Here is an 18,070-nt window from a genome sequence, read left to right as displayed (position 1 = left end):
TGGTTGGATAACGAGGAAGGAAGGAGGCTAGCAGGAGGGAACATCCCAAGTAGAGACTTCTCTCAGGCTCCGTGGTGAATGGTTTGGTTGGATCAGGGTGGGTTTTATTTGGGGGGGGGTGTCTATACTGTCTCTAGTTGTGAGCAGAGACCCTGGTCCAAGTCCCCCTTGAGAGAGGAGCAGGAAAGACCCAGCATGACTCCTCTTAAAACATGCCACACTCCCACTGAACACACCTCACTTTCTAGAAAGCCTCATGGACAGAGCCAGTTTCTGAAGAGCAGTGAGTGAGGGCTGTGTTGGAGAGAAGATGGGAATAAGAGGGAGAGGAGAGGAGATGGGGGGGGGAGGAAAGGAAGAAAGGGGGAGGAGAAGGGATAAAAGGAGAGGAGGGGAGTAGATTCTGGCCTCAGCCCAGGCAAGCAGGCCTCAGGAATGTGGCAAGGCCTCTGCTGTCGGCTTCCCCTGCTTCTCTGATTCTGGAATACTGACCCTTTGGACAGCGGTCATTACTACTCAGGGAATAACCAAGGGACTCCTCTCAGAGAGGCTCGCGCACTGAGCCTCTGCAAACTGCCAAATGTTCCTTAAAGCTGCATCACTACCATGAGAATGGCGTCATCTCTGTCTACAGGTGGGCTTGGGGCTGTGCCGGGGGGAGGGGGGGGGCGCGGCAGGGGCAGTTCCTGGGGCTTGAATTCACGGCCTGGGCACTGTCCCTGAACTTCCACTCAAGGCTGTTGCTCTACCACTCAAGCCAAAGCTCCACTGCTGGCTTTTTTTTGTTGTTTAGTTGGAGATAAGCGTCTCACAGACTTTCCTGTCTGGGCTGGCTTTGAACCTCAATCCTCAGATCTCAGCCTCCTGAGTAGCTTGGAATGATAGGCGTGAGCCACCCGTGCCTGGATGAAGTCATGTCTTTTATTTAGTTATCCCATGTGTAGTTCAAAAAATAAGGCCAGGCACCGGGGCCTTGTACCTGTCTGTATGGAGGCTGAAGTGGGAAGGATTGCAGTTTGAGACCAGCTCGAGGAAAAGAGGTTTAGGAGACACCGCCCCTACCACCCCGGCTTCAGCACAAGCATAAAAAAGAATGCTGTTCTAGGCGGATAGGGGCAAAAAGTTTGAGAACCAGACCAAAAATAACTAGAGCCCAAAGGGCTGGAGGTGTGGCTTAAGCAGCAGAGCACCTGCCCAGCAAGAGCAAAGCCCTGAATTCAAGCCCCAGCACCACCAAGAAATCATTATGTAAAATGAAGAGTACTAGATACCAAGAAGCACGGGCAGGCAGTTTATGGCTTTCCCTCACAAGGTGGGTGGCCGGCTGGCTGGACTTGCTGACACAGCTGGTGGGGGACGGCTGGGACAGCGGTCCCCCTCTGTGTGGGAAATCAGTGTGACCACTTATCTTTGTAGACATCCCCACGTCCAGTGGGGAACCTGAGCCACGCTGGTCCAGCGGAGTCTCAGTCTACTTCGTCATGTGATATCCCAAGTATTTTTTCCTAGAGGGGGAAATGAGAGAGAGAGAGAGGGGAGGTAAATCCCCCCAAATTCCGAGTCTGATTCACCCTAGCAGTGAGTCCCAGAAGGGCTCCCACGTCCAGCCCCATCGACGGCCTTCCTTCCTTAAAGCCTGGAAAGGCGGGGCTCGGGGCTGCACCTCGCGCTGACCCGTGCAGGGAATCTTGATGAGGCGAAGTTAGCTCATTGCTATGTAATCAGACGATTGGACTGATAGATGTCTTCTCCTCTCCCGGTTTCTGAACATCTAGGTTGTATATAAAGTAATGGTAGTGGCTGGGTGCCTGTGGCTCACGTTTGTAATCTTGGCTACTTAGGAGATTGAGATCTGAGGATGACGGTTCAAAGCCAGCCTGGGCAGCAAAGTCCATTGAGACTCTTATCTCCAGTGAATCACCAAAAGAGCCAGAAGTAGGGCTGTGGCTCAAGTGGTAGAGCATCAGTCTTGAGTAGAAAAATCCACTAACAGCACTTAAGTCATGAGTTCAAGCCCAGGGACCAGCACCAGAAAACAACAACAAAAACAACAAAAAACTAATAGGAGCTATGGGAGATCACAGAGGCGGGAGAAACAGCTCCTTGAATGTAAAGAAACTGTGCTTTGTGCTTGTGACCCACCTCCTCAGGAGGTTGAGACCTGAGGATCACAGTTCAAAGCCAGCCCAAGAGTCATGAGACTCTTAACCAGCCAAAGAGCCAGAAACAGAGATGTGGCTCAAGTGGTAGAGCACCAACCTAGAGTAAAAACGCTCAGGGACGGCACCCAGGCCCTGAGTTCAAGCCCCAGGACCAGCGGTTTCCACTGTTTGCTTATCACTTTATGTGGTCATGGGTCCTATCTGGTGACAAAAGGTTGCCAGACCCCTGGACCTCTCTGCTGGCCGAGCGGCCTCCTGCCCTGTGGGCACCATTTGCCCACCCTCTGCCTGCAGGATTTGCCAGGGCAGAAGTCACGTCTTGTGACTTGGCATCTCTTCCCGCACACCCGACCCATCCCGGCATGCCTGTGTCTCCCCGTGCCCTGCGTGGAGCTCACGTGGAACAGGTGCCAGGCAACAGAGGCCTCTCAGGTGCGCCCCTGCCTCTCCTCCCCCCAACCCCCGCAGCACCCCTCCCGCCTTGGGGCGCCCCCCTCTACCCCGCCCCTGGGCACTCACCCATCCTCCGTGCTGCTGGACCCAGGGCGAGAAGTGATCCTTCAGGTACTTCGCTCCGAAGCCCAGCACCCGGTTCATGGGGTGGGTGTCAATGGCCGTGAGCTTGGCCATGGCGTCTATGGCCAGGGCCGCCTTGAAGCCCTGGGCCTTCACCTCCGACTCCCCGCGGGTGTCCACGTCCCTCAGGAACTGGTCCGTGATGGTCTTGAACGCAGGGTAGGACAGCGTCTCCCGGAGGCTGCTCAGCAGAGCCTTGTCCTTCTTCAGCTGTGGATGGGAGGCAGGCGTCGGCCCGGGGCGGGCTGGGGCCGGGCGTTGACCCGGCCGTGGGCAGCGTGGACGGAGGTGCTGACTGGATCTATCCAAAGGTAACTGGCCACAGACCGGGGGGGGGAGTGGGGGGCAGCTCTGGGAGTGTCATTTTGAGGACCCTGTGTAAGGGGGGGGCTGCTGTGTTCACCAGCCACCCCATACCTTTTCCTTCCACTTCACCTCCCACCTCTTCCTCTGGCTCACTGCCCTTAAAGAAATCACTGCTGGTGGTCACTGGTGCTCACGCCCGTCATCCCAGCCACTCAGGAGGCTGAGATCTGAGGATTGCAGTTCAAAGCCAGCTCAGGGCAGGAAAGTCCATGAGACTCTGATCTCCAAGGAACCACCAGAAAACCAGAAGTGGCGCTGTGGCTCATGTGGTAGAGCGCCAGCCTTGAGTGAAAGAGCTCAGGGAGGGCGCCTGGGCCCTGAGTTCAAGTCCCACGACAGACAAAAGCAACCCCAGCTTTCATTCTGTGCTTTTCCTGGGCCCTGCTCGGGGCTGCTCACCACAGGATGCTGGTGCCCAGGGGGGAAGGAGATGAATATACCCCTACATCTTCCGAACTCGTTCTTTTTGCCTTTTTCTCTTTCGTCAGTCAGGGGCTTGAACTCAAGGCCTGGGCACTACTGTCCCCTAAGCTCTTCTTCAGCTCAAGGTGAGCACTTTACCACTTGAGCCACAGCTCCACTTCTGTTTTTCTGGTGGTTCATTGGAGATAAGAGTCTCATGGATTTTCCTGCCCAGGCTGGCTTTGAACCATGATCCTCAGATCTCAGCCTTCTGAGTAGCTGGGGTGACAGGCATGAGCCACCGGTGTCTGGCCTTTTTCTTTTCTTTCCTTTTGTGCCAGTCCTGGGACCTTGACTTTGGGGCCTGGGCTCCGAGACAGTTTTAAGGGTTGTCCCCTGCCCCCCCACTCAAGACTAGCTAATGCTCCACCACTTGAGCCGCAGTTCCCACTTATGGCTTTTGGTGGTTCACTGGAGATGAACCTCCATCCCCAGATCTCAGCCTCCGGAGTAGCCGGGATGACAGGCGTGCTAAACAAGGGCGTGGCCAGGAGCCCAGATCACCGTTGATGGAGATGCTCGCACCTCTCTTTCCAGTTGGTCTCCCGAGGCTTTCAGCAGTGCCACGATCCTGCCTATCACGGGGTCTTCTCCATCTGTCGGGGGAAGGCTCTGTTACTTCTTCAGGGCAGGGACACAGTCCTCACAAGAGGCCGGCGGCCATGCCTGCATTTCCAAGAGAGGAGGGCAGGAGCGGCCCAAACCCCAGGATCCTCTCCTCCAGCCTTCTCTCCTTCCTCAGTACCCCAACCCCACCTGGAGCTCAGCCTGCCCTCAGAAGAAGGGCGCTGGAGACATGGTCCTCCCGGCTCCTGTCCCTTGAGAGAAACCCCCTCCTTCACAAATCGTTGGTTGTTTTTTTTTTTTTTTCTGGCAATGGGATTTGAACTCAGGACCTGGGTGCCATCCCTGAACTTTTTCGCTCAAGGCATGCGCAACACCATTTGAGCCATAGCACCACTTCTGATTTTCTGGTGGTCCATCGGAGATCAGAGTCTCACGGAATTTCCTGCTTTGAACCAAAATCCTTGGACCTCAGCCTCCTGAGTCGCTGGGATTGCAGGCGTGAGCCACAGCGCCCAGCTTTGTTTTCTTGTCACGTCAGCCTTCAAATGTGATGGCTTTGATCTGGTTCATGTGTACACCTTGTAGGCCTCCCTGGGCCTGGGGCTCCTCTCCGGTCTCTGTGGCCCATGGTGGGCAGAGCCTCACACTACTTCAGGGCTGGGGACACAACAGGGGGGCCATTTTGGAGGGAGGGGGATGCCAGCCTCCCGCTGCAAGCACTGGGCTGGGCGATGTGTGACCCCGACCCCTCCCAGGCTCACCCCAGCCCCCAGGCTGGAGCAAGGCTGCTCACCTTTCTCGGCTCCCGTAGCTCCTTCTGCCCCTCCAAAGCCTTGGTGGACAGCGTAGGGGACCACGTACTCCTTGAGCTTGTGGCCTCCCTGGTGGAGCCGGTCTTCAGGTGGCGGCCACGAGTAGACAATTTCGGCCACTCGGTTGGCAATGGAGGCAACCTTGGGGTCCACGGCTGAAACGGAACAAGATGGTGCTGATCTCCTCCAAGAATGACGTTCTTGTTTGGAATACTAACTTACAAAACTGTTAGCCCCATGCTGGTGGCTCACACCTGTCATCCCAGCCACTCAGGAGGCTGAGGTCTGAGGACCACGGTTCAAAGCCAGCCTGGGCAAGAAAGTCTGTGAGACTCTGATCTCTAGTTAACTGCCAAAAGAAAGAGAGAGAAAGAAGCTGGGCACCAGTGGTTCATACCTGTCATCCTAGCTACTCAGGAGGCTAAGATCTGAGGATCACGGTTCAAAGCCAGCCTGGGCAGGAAAGTCCATGAGACTCTGATCTCCCATGAACTACCAGAAAACTGGAAGTGGCGCTGTGACTCAAGTGGTAGAGCGCCAGCCTTGAGCTGAAGAGCTCAGGGACAGTGCCCAGGCCCAGAGTTCAAGCCCCATGACCAACAACAACAACAAAAATAACCATATACATATATATATATATATAAACAAACTAAGGAAAACACACGGCCCTGAGTTCAAGTCCTACTATCAGCCTTTAAAAAAAAATGATGGGCCTGGGAAGGTGGCTCAGTGGCAGAGCGCTTGCCTTGCATGCTTGAGGCCCTGGATTCGATTCCTCAGCACCACATAAGCAAAAAGAAAAAAGCCAGAAGTGGCACTGTGGTTCAAGTGGTAGAGCGCCAGCCTTGAGCTGAAGAGCTGAGGGACAGTGCCCAGGCCCAGAGTTCAGGCCCCACGACCAGACCCCCCCCCCAAAAAAAAAAAAAAGACAAAAAATAAACGTGTTAGAATGAAAGCCACTGTTCTCGTTCATCATGGCTGCTCATGACAGGCAGGTGGGCAGGTGGGAGGGTTCAGGAAGGCTCCCTGCTTCTTTAAGCGTCTAATGGTGGGGTGGGGGCACTGTGGGGCTGGCAGAATGCAGGCTGGAGTAGGGGCTTAGTCCTGGGCCTGTGCTGTGCAGAAGCCAGGCAGAGCCAGGAGCTGGGAATGATTTCCCTGAGCCGCAGTGGGCCATTTTCTCCCCAGCAGGTACAGCAGAGGGCTCTGGGGTGCATCCCACAGGACACCGTGTGGGGTGTGGGGAGGAGCAGCCATGTGGAAGAACTTTCCAGAAAGTGAGACCGATTGTCCTTTCCTTGCTAGCTTTTGTTTACAATCCCACTTAAAAGGTAGACATGATGGCTGGAGTCCCCTTAACTATCTTGGAATATAAGGTCATATATCTAATATATACATTATATATTATAGAAATATTATAATTACAGGTTTTACACATGTTGCCTATGTGTTACCCAGCCTCACACACCGTTTTCCAACCAAACTCCTTGACCCCTGCTGCTCTTGGTTGATTGGTTGTTAGGAGGGCTGGCACTCGAGCACTTTGCTCAAGGCTGGTGCCCCACCACTTGAGCCATTCCTCCAGCCCGGACTTTTTTTTTTGGGGGGGGGTCCAGTCGTGGGGCCTGAACTCTGCGTCTGGGCGCTGTCCCTCAGCTCTTCAGCTCAAGGCTAGCGCTCTACCACTTGAGCCACAGCACCACTTCCGGCTTTTTTTTTCTGCTTATGTGGTGCTGAGGAATCGAACCCAGGGCCTCAGGCATGCAAGGCAAGCGCTCTACCACTGAGCCACCTTCCCAGCCCAAGCCTGGACTTTTTGCTATTACTTAAAAGAGCTGGATTCTCCTGACCATTTCTGCCTGGGCTGGATTTGATGTGTAGTCCTCTGGATCTCAGCCTCCTGTGGTGGACATGACCCGCTGCCACGCTGCTGTTTCTATTCATTTGTATTCTCAATCTCATCTAAAAGCTTTAAAAAACTAAACTAAACTAAACCAAACTCCTTCGGGCAGCCCCTCCTGGTCAGACCGGCTGTTATAAATATGAGCACAAAGCTGGGCCCCCGTGGCTCACGCCTGTCATCCCGGCTGCTCGGGAGGCTGAGATCTGAGGATCGTGGTTGGAGGCCAGCTCCGGGCAGGAAAGTCCGTGGGGGAGGCTGCTCCTCACCGGATGGACACGGAGGAAGGAAAGGAGGATCGAAGGAAGGAAAGGAGGGGATCCGGCCTACCTTCACTCTGCAGGCCCTGCTCCACGCTGGGCAGGGACAGCGAGGACGCCTGGCCGTGGGTGCGGATCTCCCCGGGCGGCGAGCTGGGTGAGTCTTCCTCCCTCCCCGGGCCTCCCCCAAACAGCCGCCTCCAGGACGGCCTCTTGCCAAAACCTAGGCTCTTCTCGCCCAGCATCGCCGTGTGCCTCCAGGACCCCGGCCCGTGTTGCGTCCAGGCGTCGGCTGCCCAGGGCCCCGGTCCCTTCTGGGGCTCGGTCCTGGTCCTCTGCAGCTTGGCCGGGAAGATGGGGCTGCCCTTGAAGGCATGGTGTCTGGCGTAGAAGGCCAGGATCTTGAACTCCATGCTGTCTGGGTCGTCGTCCGACAGCGGGATGTCTTCCAGCTCGCACGTGCTGCTGCTGCTGCTGCTGTTGCTGTACATGGCGGCTCTGCAATTTGCAAGACAAAGCCACCCGTGTCCCCGTGGGCGCGGGGACGCCTTGGCGTGGCCAGGTGAGGGGCCAGGTGAGGGAGGGCGGCCTGTATTTTTCCAGACTTTAAGTGCGCCAGCGGAAGTGGAGGGAGCTGAGCAGGGCCGGGTGTGGTGGTACATTTCTATAATCCCGGCGTCTTGGGAGGATCGCCGTGGGTGGCAGACACGCGGGAGACTCCAGCCGAAAAGAAACTAAAACTGCAAGGGCTGGGAGCTTGGCTCCCATGGTGGAGTTACTGGGTGGGGTTTTTGATACAAAGCTCCCTTTACCCCCACAGGGCCGGACCCCGCAACTGAAGCCACTTGGCTGCTTGGTGGGCGGTGGGGGGGGGGGCGGCCCCCTTTTCTTGAGGCCTTGGGAGAAATTCCCATGCACCTTACAAACCGCGGCTGGAGTTTCCCAGTGCTGAGCAGGGCAGCGGTCTGGTGAAGAGGGGACGTGGCCCCCCACATGGTGGATGCTGGGGTACAGGGCGCCGCACGGGAGGACGGCATGGCGGGTGGCCTGGCGCGGAGGGGCCGTGGAGAGGCGTGGAGCGGGGGTCGGATTTCCTTCACACCCAGCCTTCCCCGCATCGCGCGTGGCTCCCGTGTCACTCAGTTCAGTGGGCTTGGGGGCGGCTGACCCTTCACTCCGTGGTCCCCCCCCCACTTCTTCCAAGACGCCCCAGGGCGGCTTCAGCCCCCGCAGATTTCAGCCCCGTGCCCCGCTGCTCCTCCCTCCCACGGACACAGACTTTCTCCCAGCAACTGCCCACGGGGGCTTTTGTCACACACAAAGCTTGTCACCCGTGTTTCCCTCTGGAGCCACCCCTCCCCTGGGGGGCACCCTCCCCTCCCAGCAGCCTCTGCAGGTCCGTGGGCCCGTGGGGGAACCCCGTGGGCTTGTGGACTGCATCACAGGCACTGAGGGGCGTGACGAGGCCGTGGGGTGACCACCTAGCCTCCTGCGCCACCAGGGCCGGAGCCCAGGTGTGGGGGGGGATTGGGGGGTCCCCTCTGCCTGACCCTACAGAACCCCATGGTGCCACCAAGTTCATGTGGTCACTCTGAGTGACCCCGGGCCTGGCCCGTCACCCCAGGATTGCCTGTGCCCTGGGCGCCCCCAAACCTCCAGTGCACCTTCATCCTGAAAGTGAAATGAGGAACGCGGTCGCACAGAGCCCGGGGCGGGGGCTGGGGCCTCGTGGTGCAGGGTGGGGGGGGGAAGCCCCCCCAGCCCGGAGCCCCGGACCCCGGGGTGTCAGCCCAAGTTCCCCGGCGGTGCCCGGGTCTGCGAGCGCCAACCCTGGTTTCCCCACGCTGGCCCTGACTGAACACGGGCACACTGAGCTCACAGGGGAGCCAGGGCCCCATGGTTGACTCCGCTCACTGCCAAGGCCACCAGCCCAGAGACCGAGCTGGGAACTTTGTATCCACGGGGCGCCAGCTCCCCCAGCCAGGCCTCCTTCCTCCCCACCGGCCGCCCCTGGACGGTGACTCAGCCTGCGGTGCCCTTACCCGCTCCCGATCTGTCTCCTGATCTGTGCCTGGAGGGAAGGTCACTGCCGGGCCACTCTCAACCTCCCAAGCTCAGGTGGCTGAGCCTAGCCCAGGCATGGAGACCGAGGCCACTTCCTCCACAGGCCCCGCCCCCGCCGCACGGGAGGGGCTGCCCTTTGCCCCCTGGTAATTTGCCTCAGAAATGTCTTCCAAGTGGGACCATTCCGGTTCTCCAGTCTCTTATCAGTTTAAGGCACGTGGGCAGCCGCCGCCCTCAGGGCAGGTGTGAGGCTCAGCCTGCTTGACCTCAGGCCCAGAACCTCCATGGGGCTTTGCCCTACATCCCCCCCCCCTCCAGTGACTCTGGAGGCTGAGACCGGAGGATCGGGTTCCAAGCCAGCCCTCCCCGGCCCCCCCCGAAAGTCCCAGAGACTCTGCCGCTCTCTAGTTAGTCACTAAAAAAAGCTAGAGGCGGTGGGCACTGTGGTTCAAGTGGTGGAGCACCAGTCTTGAGTGAAAAACAGCTCAAGGACAGTGCCCAGACCCTGAGTTTGAGACTCAGGGCTGGCACCCCCCTTCTCTCCCACCCCTAAAAAAAAAGGTGTGTTTTCATGGTTTTAGGCCCCAGAGAGCCATCGGTATAGTTGCTGATCACTTTACAGGTTAGCTCAGCTGTGTAGCCCTCCTGGTGACCTTCCTGCCGCAGCTCAGGAAACTGAGGCCTACCATGGCTCAAGGCAGCTAGGATGGACAGAGACCAGAGCCCAGGACACCAGCACCGACCACTGTCCCATGTGAGCCTTTGCTCGATGCTCTGCTCACCATCACGGCCCTGGGACTTCGGCCTAGGAAATATCAGTGGATGTGCAGAGGTGGGGATCGAACCCAGACTTGTGCCTGGGTGAGGCAAGCTGCCAGCCTCAGAAACCCTGTGGCCCAGGCTGCCTCTTTCGTGACATGAAACCCCCCTGTGGTGCTGGGAGAGATTCTTCCAGAAGGCCCACATCACAGCGTCTCCAGTCCTGGGGGCATCTGCCAATTGGCCGGTGTCTTCAATGAGAAGCACCTGACGCTTTCCGCTCCTGGGCCAGGCACTCTGCCAGCTGCGCCACGCCTCCCACCCCTGCCTGGAAATCTACCAGGAAGTCTGGAAGGAGCCAGAGGCCTGTGGATGGATGGATATGGATGTGTGGCTGCTGATATGCAAATGAAGATATGTAAATGCAGGCATGCAAATACAGCATGCAAATGAGCAGCCATGGGTAAGTGCCTGGGCCGGCTGCCATGGCTTGGGGCGGGGCTGCGGTGGGTGTTGGTGGCGCCATCGCCACGTCTTTGCAGGTGGCAGAGGGACCCTGTCAGGATGGTGAGCTGGGCTGCGCCAGGCACCAGGCAGGATATCCCGTCGGTGACCCCCTTGCAGCCCAGTACCCTGCCCAAAGCCCACCCACCTCCTGACGTGGGCTCCGGCTGCCGGGCATGGGTGCTTGGGTCTCTAGGCTTGGGGGAGCATCGAGTTCGGGGCTGCTCATGGTACTTACTCTAGGTACTCTGGGAACTCACTTTGGGCACCCTGTGTGTTCTGGGTACTCATTCTGGATGCTCTGGGTACTTGCTCTGGGTGCTTGCTCTGGGTGCTCTGGTACAAGCAGAGGGAAGAGGCTGCAGCCCCACTCCATGCAGAGGTCCGAAGGGACAGAAATCATTTGCCCAGCACCCACCCTCAGAGCCAATGCGCAGAACAGACACAGACGCTGGCATGAACACACGGTGGGGCCTTAAGGAGGGACAGGGGTGGCGGTGGAGGGGGAAGGGGGGTTATGTGAAGTACAAAGAGATCCTGCTCCGAGGGAGAGATGTCCCATGGCTCTGTGTGTGTGTGTATGTGTGTGTGTGTGTGTTGACACTAGGGTTTGAACTCAGGGCTTTGCACTCTTGCTTGCCTTTTTTACTTGAGTTTTCCTGCTTAGGGCTGGTGCCACATCTCCACTTCCAGCTTTTTGCTGGTTCACAGGAGTTGAGAGTCTCACGGACTTTCCTGCCCAGGCTGGCTTTTAACCATGATCCTCAGATCTCAGCCTCCTGAGTCGCTGGGATGACAGGCAGGAGCCATGACACCCGACTGAGTTTTCAATGCTGTCCCTGCACAAGAACAGAAGGGTGTGAGGTGATGGGCTCACCGGCCCCATTTCACCTGGCCGTGCTGCGATCGTTTACCAGCGCTGCCTTGGACCCACGGATACGCAATTCTCCAAGGAGAAGCCTCAGGGCGCTGCAGGGAGCCGTGTTTGGGTGGCGCTTACCAGGCGGCTTTGTCCTGGGCCAGGCCCGGCCCCTGGCCTCGCTTGGCTGGAGGAGCAGCGGGCCCGGTTCCGAGTTGGGGTCATGAGATGCGTGGAGCCTGATGCTGGGCGTGGTGAAGCTCCGTCCTAGGAGGAGGGGAGAGTTGGTGAGACCCTATCTCTCTGGGGGTTTGGAGGGGGAGGGGGATGGGGGGAGGGGACAGCCGTGTGTGCTGTGTGTGTGGGAGGTTCTGGTGACAGCAAGCTGCTCTCTTTCCTTCTGACTCTGGTCCTTGCCCACCTGCCACTTTCTGCGCTCCCTTCTCCCCCGCCCCCCCCATGTCGCTGGAGTAGTGCCCCCCTCCCCCCATGGATCCTCTCCACGCACAGCTCCACAGTGCAAAGTCTCAAGTGTCATCTACGAACACTCAGGGTGCCCACAGTTCACCCCCAAACGCCTCTGCTTAGCTGAGCATCCAGCATGATTCTTCTTTTATTCTAGGGAGGCCAGGTAGGGGAGGCCGGGTAGGGGAGGCTCCTGGAGTTTCTGGTAAAGTCCGTTCTGTGGCCACAGCCCCTTTGCCTGGAGGGGTCCCCTCCACTGGGGTCACCCCTCTGAGGACCCCAACCTCCCCGTCTGCACCCCCAGAGTTCCTTGTGGCCTCCACCGAGCACGGCACCCGCGTCTGCCAGCTTCCCATGGCAGCGTTTGGCCGTCCTTCCCTGGGGTGCCTTGCTCCTCAGCCAGAGCTGTGGAGGCTGCGACCCCCAAAATCCACGACTCCCAGGGCCCCCCTCCCTGTTCACCCCAGGCCAACGCACCCCCGCTGGTCCGCTCACATCCCCCCAGATTGCGGTGGCCGGGTGGGGCTGGGGGGGTGGGGGGGCAGCTGGGCCTGGCACTGAACCTCTCACCTTCCTGGCACCGTCACAGAGGTTTCCACGGGAGGCAGAGCTCTGTGGAATGCCAGGGTCTCTGCTACCGCCAACGGGGCCCAGGGCGCTGAGACCCCCAGGTTAAAACCCTTTACGGGAGGCCAGCGGTGCATGCCTGCCATCCCAGCCTCGTGGGAGGCCAAGAACTGAGGATCCCAGTTTGAAGCCAGCCGGGGCAGGGGAGTCTGTGAAACTCATCTCCTGTGAACCACCAGAAAACCAGAAGTGGAGGTGTGGCTCAACACAGTAGAACGCCGGCCTCAAGGGGAAAAAAAACAAACAAGAGCTTGCTGCCCCGAGTTCAAATCCCAGTGCCAGCACAAAAAAACAAAGTTAATCTGTACTTGAGAAATTAGACTTGTGTTGGGTATTTAGGCCGAGGAGGGCAGGGTAGAAATAAAGTTGGGCCGCGGTTCAAGCCTTGCTGGGGACACAGGCAACGGGCCCTCCTCTAGAGTAACAGAGTCTGGCGGTTCCTTCGATCATCCCTTCTGTCCCCCACCTGCACCCATATTCTCCAACAGGGAGTTGTGTGGGAACTCGAACCTGGGACTTCACCCCTTCAAAGAGCCTCTCACATCCCCTGGTGAACCCTGACCTGGGAGACGGTGCTTGCCAGGATTAAACAAATGGCCACTGCCTTTGTTCAACATGGGGTTGAGAAGATTTCAGAGGAAAAAAAACAACCCACATACAAGAGCGTGAAGGGCCGCCTGTCTGACTGTGTGTGGTGCCGGTGGACGGACAGATGCCGGTGGATGGACAGAAATGCTCTGCCACCAAACCAAACCCAAGTGGCTGAGACTCCTTGGAGCAGGGCCGGGGCCTGTTAACCCATCCACCCAGGAGCCACTGGTAGAGCCGCACTGACACACCTGGCCACTGGGTGGCGCCACACACACACACAACAATGAACTGGCAGGACTTTGCCTAATTCAACCAAACGGGTGGTGGTGGGGAGGGGGGAACCGACAACAAACCAAACCAAATAAAAGAAATGATGGAGATGAGAGTCTCAAGGATTTATCTGCCCCTTGGCGGGCCGCCAGGGTTACAGATGGGAGCTACTCCGCTCGGCTTCCCTCTGCTTCTCCAGAGAGTTCCTTTCTATCTTTCCTGTTGGCCCTTGGCCTGCCACGGTGCTTCATGCCCACAGCTCCTGAACGTCTGTCCCCGAGCCTGTCACCCGTGCCTTGAATTATAAACGGTGGCACGCGATCACAAAGCCCGGCACGGCGTCCCTCGGGTTATCTGTCCTCCAGCCATCGTGGTTGCTCTGTGCCACGCACATCATAAATCCAGATGCACATCATAAATCCAGATGCACACCTGTCTGGTATTACTGTAAAAATAAAGTGTCTGTCATCCCAGCAACTCTGGAGGTTGAGATCTAAGGATTGAGGTTCAAAGCCAGCTGGGTGAGGAAAGTCCATGAGATTCTGATCTCCAATGAAAACCAGAGGTGGAGCTGTGGTTCAAGTGGTAGAGCACCAGCCTCAAGCTAAATTGCTCAGTGACAGTGCCCAGGCCCTGAGTTCAAGTTCCAGGACTGGTACACACACACACACACACACACACACACACACACACACACACACACACACACACACATTTTCAAGTAAAACCCAGTCACTTGGAATAATTACAGCAGAAACAGTGTCTTGTATCTACACAGCTGGTATGTCTGCCACCCTCTTATGTAGTTTATATCAAATGTTGTTCTAGATCCTTCTATCAAACCCCATTTCCCATTGGCCCGAGGAGCTGCTTGGGTTCGGTGGCAAGCTCGCTTGGCCCTTGTTTACCTGGTCAGTGGTCACCGGCCTCCGTCTTTCGGGGTGTTTCTGTTGGGTGAGGAATTCCGGGCCAACGGTTTAGAACAGAAAGAATGTCCTCATTTCCCGGGGCTGAGGGAATCCGGAGGCGCTCCGGGCTGCTCATGATTTGTGCTGTAGTAGCTTGTGTGTGCGTGGCCTCCTGCAGGCTCTTAAAATCTTACCTGCTTTTGCCTATGTTGGTCCTGGGGCTTGAACTCAGGGCCTGGGTGCTGTCCCTGAGCTCTTTGTGTGCAAGGCTGGCTCTGTACCATGTTGAGCCACAGCCCCACTTCTGGTTTTCTGGTGGTTCCTTGGAGATCAGAGTTTCACAGACTTTCTTGCCCGGAAAGTTTGCAATCCTCAGATCTCAGCCTCCTGAGTGGCTGGGATGACAGGCAGCAGCCACCAGATAGAAGTGTGGAGGTTTGAAGTCAGGACCTTGGGCTTACCAGGCAGGTGCTGGGCCACGTGAGTCACGTCCCCAGCTCTTTGTTTGTTTCTTGTCCGGCAGGGTCTTGGACCCAGGCTGGGACAGGCCTGGACTCAGATGACCCCAGCACAGCCAGGGCCGGCTCACAGCTCGGTGCTCAGCTGCAATGCCTGAGATGGAGGCTGGCCGTGGAGATCCAGGCTGGCCTCCCACCACCATCCCCTCAATTCCAGCCCCCCAAATAGCCGCCCGGCTCAGAGATCTTCCTTGGGGTTTACAAAGTCTCCCCCCTCCCCACCCTGTGTGCCTCATTCGCAGAAGCCCGCGTGCTCCCAGACCCCAGCCCTCCTCTCTGGGGCCAAGGTGTTGAGTAAGCCCCCCTCGTGATTTGTAGGTGTCATGGAACCAGCTGGGGTCAAGGGACTGAGGCCCGGCTCCGCTCCCCGGCTGCCCCATTACCGTGGTGGGACTGCAGGGGTGCGGAGGCGGGGCGGGGGGGGCAGGGGTGGCAGTGCCCGCATTCTCTGCTGGAGGGCCGGGTCTAGCCTGGGCCCCGCCTGCTCCCAGTTCAGCCAGGTCCCCCCAGGCCACACCACTGAGACCTGACTGAGCCGTGGTCCCCGCCGCCACGTCGTCCCTTCCCAAGTGTTTTTCTCGGCAATGGAAACGACTTAGACTTAACCCCTTGGGGCCGGGGGAGCTGCACCTGCTGCACCACGCCACCGCCCAGGACACCACGGCCCTGTGTGTGCCAGTCCCAGGAAGGCCACCGTGGGCACACACCATGCATGCAGGGCAGCTGCCCTGCCCCGGGGAGGCCAAGCCAGGCTGGCTCCCGCCTCCCTGCCCCGCCACCCCCCCCCCGCCCCCCTCCTTCCTGGATGAAGGAGATGGGGAGGGGGGACAGGACTCTGCAGGACACCACTGACATCAAAGAGCCAGGGCCAGGGCCATAGGACCCAGTGTCTGTGCCACTGTCCTGAGGTTTGCAGACCTGCCTTTGCGGGAACAGACACAGACACTGGACACACAGACACGGGACACACAGACATGGGACACATGAACACAGAACACACAGACATGGGACACACGGACATGGGATACACGGATACGGGACGCATGGACACGAGACACACGGACATGGGACACACAGACACAGGACACACAGACACACACCCGGACTCAGGCACTGCAGGTCACCACACCTCCCTTGCTTCCTGGAAGAAGTTTGCAAAAGCATCTGTTCATCATTCATCAGATTCCCTCAGCCCCCCCCAACCCCCCCATCCTGGGTGCACAGTCCCCACCCATACAGTGTCCACAGCCCCTCCCCCCAGTGTCCCCAGCCCCTCCTGTGTCCCCAGCCCCTCCCCCAGTGTCCACAGCCCCTCCCCCAGTGTCCACAGCCCCTCCCCCAGTGTCCACAGCCCCTCCCCCAGTGTCCACAGCCCCCCCCAGTGTCCACAGGGACCCCCATGTCCACAGGGCCCTCATGTCCACAGCCCCTCCCCCCAAGCGTCCACAGCCTCTCCATAGTCTCTCCCCCAATATCCACAGCCCCTCGCCCCCCGCCCTGTGTCCACAGCCCCTCCTGTGTCCACAGTCCCCTCCCCAGTCTCCACAGCCCTTTCCCCTCCCATGTCCACACCCCTCCCCCCCTGTGTCTACAGCCCCCCCTCCTGCACACAAAGGTCAAGCAGCTCCCACAGTGTATGAGGAAGTTGGTGAAAACTGCAGGCTTTTTTTTTTCCTGGAGTTCAGTGCTTCTGGTAAGTCTCGGATCCAGCATCTAGCGGTTAACCGCGGAGACAGGAAATGACATTTCGCGTTTTTATCGCTCAGCCAGCACCGGGAAGAACAAGGCCAGCCTGTGTTTAGGGAAGAGGGCGGCCTTCTTGTCTTAAAGGCACAGGTTCTCCTACCCTGTGTGTGTGTCTCTTGTGTGTGTCTGTGTGTGTGTGCACATGTGTCTGTATGTGTGTCTGTGTATCTATATGTGTGTATCTGTGTGTGCATGTGTGTCTGTGTGTATCTGTGTGTGCATGTCTGTTGTGTGTCTATGTGTGTGTCTGTGTGTATGTGTGTCTGTGTGTGCGTCTGTGTGTGTGTGTGTGTGTGTGTGTGTCTGTGTGTGTGTGTCTGTGTGTGTGTGTGGCCAGCTCCAGCCCCCCACCCGCTCCCCCCACTTCCCTGGGAAAGGCCAGAACTGGGCCTGGCTGGGATGGAGCCCAACACTATCAGCTATTGACAGGGGGAAACTGAGGCACCAGTCAAGGGACTCACTTTCCTCTGTTTCAGGACCAGCAGGCAGAAAGGAGTCTGCAGCCCAGAGTCAGCCTGGCGAGGGGTGGCCGGGCAGCCAAGCCCCGTGACCCCTTCCAAGGCCACCGCCGCGGGTCGGCCTTGTTGGTGCAAGCTGGGGACCCGTCATTGGGTTGGCCCTGTTGTTGCTACTGCTCTTTCCTTCCTCCTTGGAGGGGACTAAGGCAGACAACCAGTACTGTGCGAACCCTTGCGGCCTTTGCTGGTCTCTGGGCTGAGGGAATTCCGGCCTGCTCGGCAGCGCCCTCTCTGGCCGTCCCTGGGTCTGCAGGACGCCGGGCCCAGATCTACCCAGGAGATTCGTGTGGGAGCAGCCGGCTGGCCATCTTCTAAGGTCCTGTGGTGGCTGAGGTGCAGTTGGGGAAGGCAGAGAAGAAAGCAGAAGGAGACAGACGACAGGCTTAATGCGGGCGTGAAAACCCTTCTGAGATTGTTTGGAAAAGGGGCTTGGGGTCAGAGAATGGACCGGGAAATACTGTTCCCGGGTGTGGAAATGTCAGCGGGACCCCACACGCCCGTGCAACTGTGAGCCCACGCCGGAGCCTCACACCTGCAGTCCCTGCCAGGTGCGGGTAAGGTGCGCCGAAAGGAGTCCGCCATGTGGTTTAGGCAGAAAAGCATTTATAGGGGGGAGGACAGCGAACTGTGGCCACATACAAGATGGAGGCATGCTCAAAGAGAAGGAGAGGGGAAGAGGGGAGGGGAGGGGAGGGGAGGGGAGGGGAGGGGAGGGGAGGGGAGGGGAGGGGAGGGGAGGGGAGGGGAGGGGAGGGGAGGGGAGGGGAGGGGAGGGGAGGGGAGGGGAGGGGAGGGGAGGGGAGGGGAGGGGAGGGGAGGGGAGGGGAGGGGAGGTTGAGGGATTATATAGGAAAGGCGGGAGGCGGGACCTCCACAGATGAGGAAGGAAGTGACCTCAGAGCCAGGGAACCGCCCACTGTCTGAGGGAGGCGGGACCAGGCGGCTCAGGAAGTGACCTCAGCGTGTGAGAAAGTGACCTCAGCGTGTGAGGAAGTGACCTCAGAGCCAGGAAAGTCTCGCTGTCTGACGGAAGTCCGTGGCTGACTCACAGGGAGGTGACTGACAGGTGAGTTTTGTTTTGTTTATTGCGTTCGTGGGGCTTGAACTCAGGGCCTGGGCTCTGTGGCTGGGTGTGC

The 18,070-nt window shown here is 58.4% G+C and overlaps 1 protein-coding gene across 3 annotated transcripts; it reads right to left on the bottom strand.

Moving 5' to 3' along the window:
* Window positions 1-1,278: 1,278 nt before the first annotated feature.
* Window positions 1,279-14,220, bottom strand: LOC138805064 (apoptosis facilitator Bcl-2-like protein 14). Of its 3 annotated transcripts, none has more exons than XM_069989620.1 (7): window positions 14,153-14,220; window positions 11,433-11,558; window positions 7,176-7,603; window positions 4,927-5,100; window positions 4,092-4,162; window positions 2,682-2,948; window positions 1,279-1,505 (listed from the first exon to the last, which is right to left on the bottom strand). In XM_069989620.1, the coding sequence occupies exons 3-7, from the start codon at window positions 7,594-7,596 to the stop codon at window positions 1,467-1,469; spliced, it is 972 nt and encodes a 323-aa protein (XP_069845721.1). In that variant the 5' UTR covers window positions 7,597-7,603; window positions 11,433-11,558; window positions 14,153-14,220; the 3' UTR covers window positions 1,279-1,466. The 3 variants fall into 3 exon arrangements, with proteins under 3 accessions (XP_069845721.1, XP_069845722.1, XP_069845723.1); XM_069989621.1 differs by lacking the exon at window positions 14,153-14,220 and adding an exon at window positions 12,234-12,281; XM_069989622.1 differs by lacking the exons at window positions 11,433-11,558; window positions 14,153-14,220 and adding an exon at window positions 9,148-9,259.
* Window positions 14,221-18,070: the final 3,850 nt, after the last annotated feature.

The sequence above is a fragment of the Dipodomys merriami genome, unplaced genomic scaffold (assembly GCF_024711535.1).
Source record: "Dipodomys merriami isolate MVZ:Mamm:240054 unplaced genomic scaffold, mDipMer1.0.p SCAF_384, whole genome shotgun sequence".
NCBI classification, from domain to species: Eukaryota; Metazoa; Chordata; class Mammalia; order Rodentia; family Heteromyidae; genus Dipodomys; species Dipodomys merriami.
The sequence above is the reverse complement of the archived record's forward strand: the minus strand, read 5'-3'. Positions and strand labels throughout refer to the sequence as shown.

Bases quoted from the DNA above. Each gene is read 5' to 3' on its own strand.
- LOC138805064 (XM_069989620.1), bottom strand. From the start codon at position 7,596: ATGTACAGCAACAGCAGCAGCAGCAGCAGCACGTGCGAGCTGGAAGAC. The intron at 5,101-7,175 runs GTAGGCCGGATC...GTTCCGTTTCAG, and splicing joins GCAGGGCCTGCAGAGTGAAG to CCGTGGACCCCAAGGTTGCC. The intron at 4,163-4,926 runs GTGAGCAGCCTT...TTCCCCCGACAG, and splicing joins AGCTACGGGAGCCGAGAAAG to ATGGAGAAGACCCCGTGATA.